The sequence below is a fragment of the Citrus clementina genome, unplaced genomic scaffold (assembly GCF_000493195.1).
Source record: "Citrus clementina cultivar Clemenules unplaced genomic scaffold, Citrus_clementina_v1.0 scaffold_7, whole genome shotgun sequence".
Taxonomy (NCBI): Eukaryota; Viridiplantae; Streptophyta; class Magnoliopsida; order Sapindales; family Rutaceae; genus Citrus; species Citrus x clementina.
Window position 1 is genome coordinate 6,856,256 of NW_006262075.1, and position 13,770 is coordinate 6,870,025.

The 13,770-nt window shown below is 36.6% G+C and overlaps 1 protein-coding gene across 5 annotated transcripts in view; it reads left to right on the forward strand.

Annotated features, from left to right (window-relative positions):
* LOC18036614 (midasin) overlaps window positions 1-13,598 on the forward strand; it is a 35,215-nt gene extending 21,617 nt beyond the window's left edge. For 2 of the 5 annotated variants that reach the window (XM_024180143.1, XM_024180146.1), the window contains exons 43-78: window positions 300-438; window positions 513-602; window positions 874-997; window positions 1,124-1,278; window positions 1,525-1,638; window positions 1,953-2,102; window positions 2,350-2,526; window positions 2,643-2,828; window positions 2,984-3,088; window positions 3,175-3,399; window positions 3,499-3,621; window positions 3,742-3,823; window positions 3,892-4,019; window positions 4,133-4,297; window positions 4,516-4,591; window positions 4,669-4,781; window positions 5,205-5,284; window positions 5,405-5,518; window positions 5,718-5,786; window positions 5,879-6,026; window positions 6,198-6,364; window positions 6,450-6,547; window positions 6,665-6,897; window positions 6,986-7,228; window positions 7,447-7,668; window positions 7,756-7,914; window positions 7,996-8,217; window positions 8,426-8,737; window positions 8,831-8,977; window positions 9,411-9,617; window positions 9,956-11,692; window positions 11,789-12,070; window positions 12,310-12,489; window positions 12,580-12,678; window positions 12,782-12,907; window positions 12,992-13,598. In XM_024180143.1, coding sequence (XP_024035911.1) covers window positions 300-438; window positions 513-602; window positions 874-997; window positions 1,124-1,278; window positions 1,525-1,638; window positions 1,953-2,102; window positions 2,350-2,526; window positions 2,643-2,828; window positions 2,984-3,088; window positions 3,175-3,399; window positions 3,499-3,621; window positions 3,742-3,823; window positions 3,892-4,019; window positions 4,133-4,297; window positions 4,516-4,591; window positions 4,669-4,781; window positions 5,205-5,284; window positions 5,405-5,518; window positions 5,718-5,786; window positions 5,879-6,026; window positions 6,198-6,364; window positions 6,450-6,547; window positions 6,665-6,897; window positions 6,986-7,228; window positions 7,447-7,668; window positions 7,756-7,914; window positions 7,996-8,217; window positions 8,426-8,737; window positions 8,831-8,977; window positions 9,411-9,617; window positions 9,956-11,692; window positions 11,789-12,070; window positions 12,310-12,489; window positions 12,580-12,678; window positions 12,782-12,907; window positions 12,992-13,024 — 7,030 coding nt within the window. In that variant the 3' untranslated portion in view covers window positions 13,025-13,598. The remainder of the gene's footprint in view (window positions 1-299; window positions 439-512; window positions 603-873; window positions 998-1,123; window positions 1,279-1,524; window positions 1,639-1,952; window positions 2,103-2,349; window positions 2,527-2,642; window positions 2,829-2,983; window positions 3,089-3,174; window positions 3,400-3,498; window positions 3,622-3,741; window positions 3,824-3,891; window positions 4,020-4,132; window positions 4,298-4,515; window positions 4,592-4,668; window positions 4,782-5,204; window positions 5,285-5,404; window positions 5,519-5,717; window positions 5,787-5,878; window positions 6,027-6,197; window positions 6,365-6,449; window positions 6,548-6,664; window positions 6,898-6,985; window positions 7,229-7,446; window positions 7,669-7,755; window positions 7,915-7,995; window positions 8,218-8,425; window positions 8,738-8,830; window positions 8,978-9,410; window positions 9,618-9,955; window positions 11,693-11,788; window positions 12,071-12,309; window positions 12,490-12,579; window positions 12,679-12,781; window positions 12,908-12,991) is intronic. The other 3 variants (XM_024180145.1, XM_024180144.1, XM_024180147.1) reach the window with 3 other exon arrangements.
* The last annotated feature ends 172 nt before the right edge of the window (window positions 13,599-13,770 follow it).

Consider the following 13,770-nt stretch of genomic DNA (forward strand, 5'->3'; position numbering starts at 1 on the left):
AGATGATATTCAAATGAAGAACTGGTGTGTTATTTTTTTGATAGGAAACCGAGAAACTTTTATACTGGCCTGAGGTCCACAAACTAACATCTTCCCTGCAGTGTAGAATACCAAAAACTACAGAAACTTTGAATAAAACTTTGGTGTTTTATCCACTTCTATATTTGCAGACTTCATTAAAAATAATAATTATTAAGAAACTGAAGCTGAATCTTGTGATGGGATGCTTTGTTTATGAGGTTTAGACGCCTTCTAAACTTTCTTTCTTTTCTTTCTCTCCCCCCCCGGCCCAATTTCAGACAGAGTAGAGATGATATCAAAGATTATTCTGTGTACTGCCTTAAGCTTAAAGTTGCTTCACGTAACTTTTGGGAAAGTCCTGCACCCAAGAGTTTCCCTAGTTCTCTCTTAGCTGTGGCTCGTTCCATTTTCAATCAGGTATTCTGTTTCCTGTGAATGCTGGAGTATTTATTGTCTCAGTAATTGAAGTTTTAACTTTAGGATAATGCCAGATTATATGTGCGCACAAAAAATCATTTGATGCTGGAAAATTTGCTGAAATCAAGTCCATGCTTTGTGCTTTTGGAAAGAGTGTGGTTACGGTACGTGCTCCCTCTTTGATTTATATTGCATTTCTGCATCTTGGTAAATAGATAAACTTTTGTTGCACCCAGAGACTTGGCCATTGTATTTATTTTTATGCTTTCAGTTTGAATATTATACAGTAGAAACCACATTGATTATCGTATATTTATCGAATTGGAGTTTCATATGTTGCATGAAATGTTTCATTTTTTTGGAGCTCCCTTTTCACCCTAAGTGTCTAATAATTGGCATTGCTCAGCATTTTAATTATATTTTCCTCTTTGGCAGCAAGATAGCATTTGTCATTTGAACTCGCTTATTGCATCTTCAAGCCATCAGAGATTGAAATCTTTGGTGCATTTGTTTATTGAGCCACTGCTTCGAGAACTCTATCTTCACTGCTCTCCCATTGGTAATGTGGTTTTTTCCTTTTCTTGTTTTCACAAGTTCATCTAAATACTAGTATCTTCTTGAAAAAAAATGTAAAATGGAATATAATTGACTCTAATATGTAACCTTTTTCTATTTGTGGGTTTAGGTTTGCACGCAAATCTTGGTTTTGCATGGTTATTTATTGGGGGGTTACGTTTTCATCTCTTGCTCAGCTGTGATGATTTGGATCCTGCTATGAAATACTCTTGGAAGTGTTCACAGTTGGAAGAAAAGATTTCATTGCTTGAGCTTGAAATTAAGGTTTTCTTCTTCATTTCATTGTGCTGCCCTCTTGCCTACTTATTATCTGTTATTGATGATTATAGACAAGGCTTCTTTTCGAGGTTTTGTATTTTCTTTTATATAAGTCAGTTTCAATGTGATTTGGATACATATACTTGTAGCTTGTACTATTGAGGTTAGTTGAAATGTGAATGCTTTTCCTGCTGCCATAAGCTTCCTGTTTTAAGATTTTCAGTCCAACTTCTACTGGTTGGCCTTTTTCAGGTGCGACAAGAATGCAACTATTTGTCTGGTTGGTCTCCTTCAAGGGAAGCTGATAAAAAAATAGCAGCTGCACTGCAAATGCTTGAAGTTGAGCAAAAGAGACTGCAGAGAAAGGTTTGAAACTGTTGCTAGTCATTTCTTGTATTGACTATGTTCTCAATAATGGTTTGGAAACATTGCTAGATATTTCTTGTATTGATTATGCTTCTCAATAATGATTTTGAACAGACTGGTATTGTTGCTAATTTTCTTTAATGTGACTGTATATTGCTTAATCTGAACACCTCCCATTCTTCATTTATTAAACATCTTTTTATTTATGTATTTGACTGATGGGTTTCAATCTTTTTCTGTCTTCTTTTAGACTGTTGGCTTCCGTACTTTTGGTTGGCTAACATATGAATAACGGATTTTTCTTTTCCACACAGATTGTATTTCGACCTGATCCACTGAAATTCAAGGCACTAAAAAAAGAATGTGATGAGTTCCTTGAACTTTTTAATTCCTCAACAAATTTGGTGAAGAATATTGCAATCATGGATTTGCAAAATGCCATTCAGCAAATGTGCAACTGGCAGGTATACTTATGACTCATGATTTAATATTTTTTTTTTCTTTAAAAAAAAAAAAAGGAAGAGGGGTGGCCAAAGCCTAAAACAATTTTTTAACCTCCTACCTCCCCCAAGATATGAACTTGGGTGCCAGCCAAATAAAGTTTCTTGAAAACTCTAGCCAGAGGGCCTCATAGTTAAATATAATCTTTCCTGGAATATGTTGAATATTGAATTTTGTCCGTTTTAACCATCAGCTATCTGAATTTCTCAGGAAACTGCATCCAGTTTCATTTGTCGATTGTCAGAAGAATACCCTGAGTTTATTGATCTAGCACAGCCAGTTCAAGTTGCTGTATATGAAATGAAATTAGGCTTATCCATAGTGTTGTCAAGCACCTTGCAGAAAGTATTTCAGGAAAGAATTGATGACGATATGGATCAAGTCATGGTAATCTAGATTATCTGCATATAATAATTTTAATTTGTTTCTCCATTTAAAAAATCAATTTTTATACTTCACATTTTTTTTTATTTGATCTAAATGGCTGTTTGGTTGTCTATCAGGAGTCACTCTATTTGTTTATGAGATTCCCCAGAACCTATGGGTTCGGTTCAGATTCAGTTAACTTCAAGAGCAGGCTGCCTGAGTGCTATTTCCATGGTTTAGATTTCTCTTCAAACCTCTGGGAGATGTGTATAAGTTTTCTGGAAAAGATGGTCACTTTTCAAAGTGACATCAATGCTGCAAAAGTAATTTACTTAAATCAAACCCTTTGCAAAAAAATTAATTATTACCTTTTGAATTTGTTACCCAAAGAAATGCTTACCTTCTTGTTGTTGCTGCTGATTTTTTATTTAATTGACATTACTGGAACTTAATGTTCCTAAATGCTTCTGCAATGTAGCAGGGCTCTGTCTTGCAACTTAGAGCTTCCGTTTATCAAAATGCTCTTATTCGTGTTGCACATTCTGTAGCTAATTCACGACTGATGGATAAGGCCTCTTTCATGGTTAGTGTCTTTCCTGTGTCAACTTGAATTTTATGTCTACTTACACAATATTGTTTATTGATATGATAACATCTTTTCTGGATCAGTTATTGGATAAAATATTCTCTGAGTTTGCAAGCATTTGGACGAATATGAAAGATGAAGTGAAGACCAAAGAAAATCACAATGCTCAACAGTACAAGTTCAGGCCTCGGGCATTTAAGGTTGATAGAGTTTTTGAAGTGGAGAAGTCAAGTCTACGTAAGTTCTTTGCTAATGATGCTTTCTCAGAATGGCAGGAGCTGCTTTTGGAAGAAGAATTTGCAGAAAAGGTGATGTTCCTGTGCTAGATGCAAACTGGTTATGACATTTTGTTTTTCTTTGTATTGATGTCATTCTGCTTCCTGTTAACACATGCTTATCAAATTCAGTTGGAAGCTGGTGATGAACATGAAAGTTTGGAGGAAGAATGGAACCTCATGCAGGAATCTATTCTGGATAACATGGTTTACATACACAATCAATTATTTGGATCTACAAATCTTATCTTGAGTGTAAGTCATCTTAAAAAATTTTCTGGACTTGTGTTAATCTTCTATAGCCATCTTAAAAAAGTTTCTACAAATCTTATGCATGGTTCATCTATTATTATTATTTTTTTTTATTCTCTCCAGTCTGGGACTTTCCAAATCTCTGATGCAGAGCGGTTGCTATCGTTCTCTGACTCTTACACATTGGGACTAGAAATGATAAAAGGTGATTAACAAATTTTCTTTTTGAGGTTAAATATTTCCTGGATTGCTAAATGAGGAGAAATGTTGCAGGTTTGGAATGTCTATTTACTTCTACTTTGGATGCCAAACTTGCACCGGAGCATTTACTACGTATATGCTTGGAGCATGAGAAAATTGTTTCATCTAATCACTCAGCACGCAAATACAATTTTTACAAGGTTTCACAATGCTCCTGACCCTTCTGTTTCAACAATAGCTTTTATATCATCATTGTAGCGTTCATTTCCCTGTATTTTGATTTTCTTTATTTGCTCAAAACTGCTTTTTCTAGGATTCAAATGCTCCCGTGATGGCGAAAATGGTAAAGTTACTAACAACTCTTCAACAGCGGGTTCTTATGTGTTTAAGTGATTGGGAAGACCACCCTGGTCTGCAGAAGATCTTGAATATGATTGAAATGCTGTTGGTTATCCCTCTTACAACTCCTCTTGCAAAGGTAGTGAATATGGTTAATTCTTCCAGTTGACATGGTACTTTATTTAGAGAATGTTTTCATAAAGAATTTGGCTATAAGTGTCAGTCATGGTGAAATGTTTCACTTGTTGATGTAAAAATGATGTGACAGAGATAGTGACCGACTTGTCTTTCACTATTTATAAAAGTTTATTATCTCCTTTTTTGGAAAGCTGAATTTTCTGTTTTGCCTTTGTGAAGCCGCTATCAGGGCTGCAAATTCTACTTCGCCATGTTCAAATGTTACAAGAAAATGGCATGAAATTTCCTCTTTCCGGTGCGTAAACTTCCACAAGATATCTTCTTTTGTTTAGCTATTGACTTTCATATCTGTTAACTCTGTTCTGGCTTTAGATCTGCTGGAACCCATTATCGTCCTGGTGTCTTCATGGCAAAGGATGGAGTTTGAATCTTGGCCTGTATTGCTTGATGAGGTGCAGGACCAATATGAGAAAAATGCTGGAAAGGTAATAGCAATTTGGCTTTTGAATGATTCTTGTCTAAATAATGTTGGTTGAGAGAAAACATTTGACAATCTATAAAGAGTAAAAAAACTGTTGGAAGTTGATGTAACTTTGGATTATATAAATTGAAGGAAACTAATATCTGCTGACAGCAACTGGTATCTTTACATGTTCAGTTGGATTTTCTTTCTATAAATAAACAAATATTAAAATCTGAAAGATGCAAAACTCCAAAAGATAAATGCCTTGCCTTTTTGGCATATCAAGGTGTACCACTAGTACAATGTGATAATGATCCGGAAAACAAGACCTTTCATAGGAAGAGTGGCTCCTCTTTTGGTGGTGCCTTTACTTATATCCAATTATCTATCTATCTATCTTCTTCAATCTAGTAGCAGTTTTTTCAATTCATATTATTCTTTGCAGCTCTGGTTTCCACTATTTTCAGTTCTTGCACATACGCATTCTGACGAGGTTGCTGGATATGATCAGTCTACCCTCCATAGGCAAGCGATAAGAAACTACCTTGTGGCTGAATTTAAGTTTGAAGTGATTAATAGAGAGTGCTGTGAATCTATCAAATTTGGTATCTTTCTTTCTAATACAAACGGATATGGATTTTGCAGTTTGGAGGAGTTCATTCAAACATCCAGCATTGGTGAATTTAGAAAGCGTCTCCTACTTATTTTTGCTTTTCTCGGTCAATTTGTGATTGGCAGATCCCTAGAAGCTTATTCAAGGTAAGATATTTTAGCTGCTTGACTCAGCTTGCTTATTCTTCTTCTTCTTCTTCTTCTACTACTACTACTGGAAGTTCTGTTACCCTTCATATAGTATTTGCATTAACATGAGAGCTGCAATTGTTAGATTTTTATTTGAGTTATATTTGATTTAACATTTTATATTTTTAAATCTTCTAATTCATTATGAATCATTCAGTCTCTGGCAGGAGGAAAATCTGAAGATGTTATACAACATTTTTGGATTCTACGTGCAATTCTTGCCACTGTAAGTCTACTGAGGACTTGTAATCTGAATCTTCATGTACCTTTTATCTTTGTTGGGAAGTTTACATACTATAAACTATTTTATATATTCAGAATACTGGAGCATATAGGAAACAATAGGAAGAATATTGAGAAAGAAGTGAAAGAGCTATTGAAGCTATGTCGGTGGGAGCATTTTATGCCCATTGAAAATTTGAAAAGGATCCGGCAGAAACTCAGGAAGTTGGTGCAGAAATACACAGTAAGTGGAATTTTGCTATTGCCTTCAAATGGTTATGATAAGGTGCAAGTCAAGGAAGCCAACAACAACATAGAATTTCTTCCCTTTTTTTTTTTTGTTTTGTTTCGTTTCCCTACTGTAAAGTTGGGAGATGGTAGTAGTATGGCTGTCAATTATTTATTTTTTGAACAGGAGCTGCTGCAACAGCCTGCAATGCTTATCCTTAACCAAGAAACAGCACAAAAAGGACTGAATGTTCTCTCAATACAAGGTCAAAAGGCCCCCACCGAAATCTCGGACATGAGTGAGGGTTTGTTAAGTGCTGTCTTAGATCTACCCCAGTTTAATGATGAAGAAAGGTCAAATAATTTCTAATTACACATTTTTTCTCTATCTAAGAATTCCATGTGTTTTCTGAACTTATAGTTAACATTTATGGTACAGGTGTACATGGTATGGCAATTGGAGAATAAAAATTAGCGACACTCTACGAAAATTGCAACTTCAAATTGAACCTGAGTTATGCTTTCTTCATGCTAAAGGTTTTTCCCTTTGTTATTTTTCTCATTTTCTATAAAGTGCACCTTATTATTCTTTTTATTTAGCCTTTTTCCTATTTCCTCAGATTCAAAATTTTTAAGTACTTGCAAATTTTATAGGGATTGCAGATAATGCTGCACAATGGCTGGAATCCCATTCTGGGAACCAATTATATGCTGAACAGTGGAAGGGGTTATGGAAAACACTTGAAAATATATGTAGATCTGCAATGGATTCTAGTTATCTCTGGAAGGATCTAAACAGAACTGTCGGGAAGAAGAGGGCATTTTCTGAACTTCTAAAGCTGTTAGAAAGCAGTGGCTTGCATAAGCACAAGTATGAAATTATGAAGGTAACAGAAATTCCTTGGCTTCTCTCTTAAAGCTGCTTAGCTCTGTAACTATAATCATTTTGACATACCATTTTTTTTTTCCTGATAGATATTGGGCGACTCCAACTGGTTGTTCCTTCAGCCATCTTATGATGCACAGCATTTGCTTCTGGCACCTAATAGACTGTCAGCTGCTAATGTTTCTGCTGTTAGTGAAATTCAGTGTTTGCCTGATGGAACATTAGATACTGAGTGGAAAGCAGTAAATGAATTCTACTTCAAAAGCTTGGCATCAATGCAGCTACTGCAACAAATTTGCCTGAAACACCATCACGATTTTTCATCTGAGCAGGTAGATCACCTTGGGGGTGCAGCAGTTTCACTTTGGATGATTGAAATATGAACATATCTATTTATCTTCTTTTCTAATCTCTGCAATTCAGTTTCTATGGGTCTGGTTATTTGCAAGCAACTTCTTTTGCCTCCATCGAGTTCATAGCCCATCATTCTGAATCACGAAATTGTTGAATCTCTTTTCCGAGTTAACTTAATAATTTTTGTTTCATGCAGACTACTAGGTCAGTCTCTTTTCTCAACCATCTCCTAGTGATACAACAGATGCAACGGGAGGCTGCCTATGGTTTTGCTAAGCATTTAAAGCAGCTACATAAATGTGTTTCCACTTTTGGTAGTTTGTATCCAAATTCCACCAATTTTGAAGAGAAAACTGATAATGAGTGTTCTTTTGCTCATAATCAACACGAAACCATTAAGTGCATTTGGCAACAGAAGGTTAGCTCTTGCTCTACTTTGTGGTGCCTAGTTTACTTTCGAAAGAACGAGACTTAATAATATCAACTGTTTTATAAATTTTTGCAGGAACTATTTGATAGTTTGTATGTTATGTTGGTTGAGGAATCACTATTGTTGAGAACTGTTGAAAGTACTCATTTAAGTGACTGTCAAAGTGTCAGAGTTGGAGCACATAGCGTTCTTTCTTTCAGCAAGAAGTTTATTCCTGTTATCCAAAAATCTAAGGTGCATATCTACATTCTTAATTCTGTTTTCCTTAAAATATCATGCTAGCCTGTGCTTATTTTGATGGATACTCTATTACAGGAATCGTTGGATAACTATCTTCTTGGCCCTGGTGCAGCTATAACTGTTATGATGGGTTCCTTCCATCATGTTATTTCAGGACAAATCGAGTCTTTGGTATTTCAGAACTTTCAGGTTATTAATGAGTTTGGGGAGCATCTATCTGCTCTCCGTAAAGAAGATTTTGGTAGAAGCTCAGTCATAGAGACTCTCCTGAGTCGCTTTGATGATTTATTGAAGAAGGTACCTTTGATTCTTGATAAATTAATGCCAATTTGCTAGTCCTATGATTTTACTATTAGTATAATTCACTATAATAGTTTAAGCCGAAACTAATTTTTTACGTATGTGCCAAATGCATAAGTCAATAGGACTTTAATCAACTTAGTTGCCCATTCAACCTAGCGTCTAGCAGCATATTTCTGAAGTTAACTTCCTAAAATATTTGCAGGGTAAACGGATGGCTGAACAGTTCAATTCTGCACTAGAAACCAGAAGCTACTCAACATATTCATGTGAAGAGGCCAAATATTGCAATGGGAATTCTTCTGATCTTGAGGCACAGTTTGGTGGAGCTATAACAAGGATATATGAAAATATTATGGATATGTTGCAAAAGCTAGGGTCATTAAGCAGTGATCATGTTCTTTCGGAAGAGTCATTGAGGAGGGTCACATCATGGGAGTATATTTATAAATCAACCATAGCAATTTTGAACTTTGACCATCTAAACTATCAAACCTTGGAAGCAATTTCTTGTGCGGTATGATACAGCACTACCATATTCCTCCTCCATCCAGAGTTTTTCATGAAACATAATTCATGATTTTCTTGTTGACATCGTGTATTTCTGCAGGAGAAATTGGTGAACCATCATGGCCAAGGAACTCCCCGTCTCTCTTCCAATATTGAAGCACATCTTAAGCATCTTTGTAAGCTATTGGACCTAGTATTGAACTTCAGTGATGGCTTCTTGCAGGATTTCCTAGCCATGCACAAAACTGTAAGATAGTTCCATCTGAATTCTTCTGTTTGCTTTTTTCTTTTTATCTCTTTACTGCGATGGAAGCAGAAGTCACTGATCACTTATTACCAGCTGGGATCTTAAAAGAGTTGACAACTATCAGGAAGAGCACAAGTTACAAATAATCTTGAGCTCATAATTAAATGATTGCTTGTTGTGGATACTTTTGAAACCATAATATTCTCTATTCTCTCTCTCTCTCTTTTTTTCTCCAAAGGTGTCTGCACAAACCACCCCACACAAACAAAAACTTAATAATTCCCTTCAAGATTGTTGCAAGGGGGACGCAATCTCTAGACCTCTTGTTTCTTCGACATTGTCTATCATCAGTTTTGCACATTCTATATTCTTCCCTTTGTTCAAATTCATGAATTGACTTTCTATTTTGAACTTTTTGTATGTTTGCCTGCAGACGTCTGTGATGACTCATGCCCTTGCAAGTATTTTAGCTTCATTATTTTCAAAAGGATTTGGCATTTCTGCTAAAGATCAAGAAGATGACGCTAGTCATGATTTATCTCAAGATGGGAATGGAACTGGTATGGGAGAGGGTGCAGGAGTGAAAGATGTTAGTGATCAAATAGATGATGAAGATCAACTGCTAGGGACTTCTGAAAAGGTTTGTTTATTGGTGCATTTAAATTTTATAATCTTCTACTCAGTACCTATACTGTATAGGATTAGGAAGAAGTGATATTTGATGGTAATTAATTTTGGTGATATCATCTTATCCAAAATCATTTATTTTGTGAAATTCTTGAGATTCTAAGTCTGGGTGGCACTCCAAAATCATGTAGATTCTTTAATTTTTATATAAATTTAAATAATGTTTAAAAATATTCTACATCATTTTGTAATTATGTCGAATAATTTGTGAACCTGAATTTTGTTACAACTTTTGGACTCCATTATGCTATTTAAAAGATGGGTTATAAACTTCCTTTATGAATGCTACAGCAGGCAGGTGAAGAGCAAGACGCTTCCGATAAAGTGCCAAGTAAAGATGATAAGGGCATTGAGATGGAGCAGGATTTTGCAGCTGATACATATAGTGTTGGCGAAGACTCTGATGGTGAGGATAATGATGAAAATGGTGAGGATGAGCAACTGGAGTCTGCGATGGGTGAAACTGGGGCTAATAGCGAAGTTGTTAATGAAAAGCTTTGGGATAAGGAAGAAGAAGAAAATCATAGCTCAGCAAAGGAGAAATATGAATCTGGGCCTTCTGTCAGAGACAAAGATGAGAGTTCTAGGGAGCTCAGAGCCAAGGAAGATTTTGTCTCAATGGCTGATGAACAGGGAGAGCTTGATTCTGATGTAACTGATGGACAAAAAGATGAGACTGGGGATCTGGAAGAGCTTGGTGATGCAGAAAATACGGAAGATTTGAGTATGGACAAGGAAGAAGCATTTACGGATCCAACTGGACTGAAACTCGATGAATCAAATGAGAATTTGGAAGAAGATACCAACATGGATGAAATAGACGGCACAGATACCAAGGAAGAACTGGGTCCAGAAGAGCCTGATGAATCTGCTGAAAATGGAAACCATGAAGAAATGGATAAAAATTCTGCTGATGAAATTATGGAAGAAGCTGACGGTGAACAAGCAGGTGGAACCTCTGAAAAGGATGATGCAAATGGGGATGCAGAAGAGAACACAGAAATGAATTTGACAACTCCGAGGAAAGATGTATTCAAAGCAGGAATGTCTGAATCCACAGATGGTCATGTGCCTAATGCTGAATCTGCACCTCAACCAAACGTAGGTTGTGGGGCTTCTAAAAGTGTAGCACCGGAAGCTGACTGGTTTGATGGCAATGACATTCATAATGAAATTACTCCTCTGATGAGCTTACCTTCCAACAATACATCGCAAATGGATATCAGGGTTTCTGGCTCATCAGCTAGTGGGAAACCCACTGATGATATACCCAAATCTCAAGTGCCTCATCAGAAAGCTTCTCCTGTTCAGAAAACTAATGCAAATCCTTATAGGAATATTGGAGATGCGCTTGAAGAGTGGAAAGAAAGAGTCAATGTGTCTGTTGATCTTCAGGCAGACAACACTGAGATGCAAGGAGAGGTTGAGGATGAGAATGCAGATGAGTATGGGTATGTTTCTGAATTTGATAAGGGAACAGCTCAGGCGCTAGGTCCTGCTACATCTGAGCAGATTGACAAGGGTGGAGATACGAGTAAACCTAATGCAGATAATCTTGCAGAACATAAAAATGATGTCACTGAGATGGAGATTGAGAAGCAAAATTCAGAAGCTCAACCTATTGAGCATCGTGCCGCAATCATCAAAAATAAGATGGAGCAGACACCAATATCAGATTTAGAGGAGTTACCTGTGCAGGAATCCCCTGAAACTCATAGAGATAACGATGGTGATCCAGGAAGTCTGTCTGAGAGTCTTGTCTCCATCAAGAAGTCTTACTTGAGTGAAGAGTTAAATCAGCTCAGCAAACTTTCTGTGAGTGAGAATGAACCAGGGAAGGCTCTAGAACTTGCTGAGGTTTCTGATGATCTGAAAAATAATGCTAATGCTCTTTGGAGAAGATATGAATTTCAGACAGCAAGATTGTCTCAGGAGTTAGCTGAACAGTTGCGTCTTGTTATGGAACCCACTCTAGCTAGCAAGCTCCAAGGGGACTATAAGACTGGGAAAAGGATTAACATGAAAAAGGTAAAATATGGTATATTTCATACTATGTAATAGGGCATAGTTCAGCGTGTTGGACGTTTTGTTTATTGATTCTGTCATATGCTTGTAAATTATCAGGTAATTCCCTACATAGCAAGTCATTACCGGAAGGATAAAATATGGCTAAGGCGAACCAGGCCCAACAAACGTGATTACCAAGTTGTTATTGCTGTGGATGATTCCCGTAGTATGTCTGAGAGCGGTTGTGGGGGTGTTGCAATCGAAGCTTTGGTGACTGTCTGCCGAGCCATGTCTCAACTGGAAATGGGAAACTTGTCTGTTGTGAGCTTTGGAAAGAAAGGCAACATCAGGTCACTGCATGATTTCGATGAGCCTTTCACTGGAGTAGCTGGCATTAAGGTTAGTCTTCTGACATTACATGTTTTAATCGTTTGGAATACACAAAATTGATGATGTCTTTGCCTCAACTTTTGACACACTGTGCTTTGCAGTCAAGGTTTTATGGATTATATCTCCCCCCCCCCCCCCCCCCCCAAAACATGTGCCCTCTTATGTTCTTTTATTTTACCTATCCATTTTTGTTTAACTGGTGATAGTTAAAATTTCTTGCTGAATTCCTGAAAATTGTTTTGGTGCAGATGATGTCTGGTTTGACATTCGAGCAAGAGAATACCATTGCCGACGAACCAGTTTTGGATCTGTTGATGTTCTTGAACAACATGCTGGATACTGCAGTTGCGAAAGCACGGTTGCCCTCAGGACAAAACCCGCTACAGCAGCTTGTTTTAATAATCGGTGATGGCCGATTCCACGAGAAGGTATTTTTTCATTCCTCAGACAAGGAGTATCTTTTCAGTGTCTTGCATAAATAATAATGTTTCTTGACATATTTGATTAAATTTATGCAGGAGAACTTGAAGCGCTGGGTTAGGGATCTCTTAAGTAAGAAGCGAATGGTGGCGTTTTTGCTCGTGGATAGCCCAGAAGAATCAATTGTTGACCTCAAGGTACTTATTTATAATATTAAATATAGTTCATGTTAAAAAAAATTTAGTAGTAATTAAAAACATCATAAGTCTCACTTTTTTGTAACATCTGTCTGGCCTCCAGGAATTATCATTTGAGGGTAAAGAGATCAAGGTCTCAAAGTATCTAGATTCTTTCCCTTTCCCATATTACATTGTGTTGAGGAACATTGAAGCACTTCCTAGGACGCTCGCTGATTTATTGAGACAGGTAACCTTATTCTCTTGTAAACCTTTAGATCTTGCTGGCTGTTGTCATCACATACTAAAACTTGTCTATCATTCGTATTTGCAGTGGTTTGAGCTTATGCAGTACACCAGGGAATAAAAATTCTCTTTTTTTTTTTTTCCCCTTTTTTTGGTTTTACGGGAGGTATATAATTTGATTATCCTTCCCAGTTTTGATAGAGGATGTGGGGAGGGAGAGATTGTAATGTAGCATCAGGTTTAAAATCTGGAAGTGCAATACATTTTTGTACATACGTAGTCATGGCATGAAAAATATAGATACAGATTTACACTTCATTACGGGAAAGAATGTTGTGCGATGTTTGTGACTATAATTTTCATGGTTGATACGTATTATACTTATTTAATAATCGTGTCATAAATTGTAACTTTGTAGTTGTTATGATACAAAATCTATAATTACAAACTCTTAAAAATATACAGGGTGTTTTAGGCTGCTGTGCTTACGAAGCACAGCTGCTCACCACTGATCCTCAAGTAGGGGGTGTCTTTGGATGAAGCCAGCATGAGGGATTTTGCGGGCAGCCTGAAAACATCGATCCAAAATGATCCATTCATTTTTCGTGAAGTTTCACTTCAAAATTCGAGCTCTCTCAATAACGCTCTAGTCTTTTACTCAATACCAAAATGATTGGACCAATAAAACAAATATTTAAGAGTTTTTCATAAAGAGTTAAACCTTCTATGCAGCGCTGGGATGTGTCACATCTTTGTTAATAGTAGGCTGCATAATAAATGTATATGCGTGCATATATAATTTTTCTAATTTGCAGGTTCAATGAATTTAAAGTCAAATATTATCTGACAATTAATGTAAGGTATATT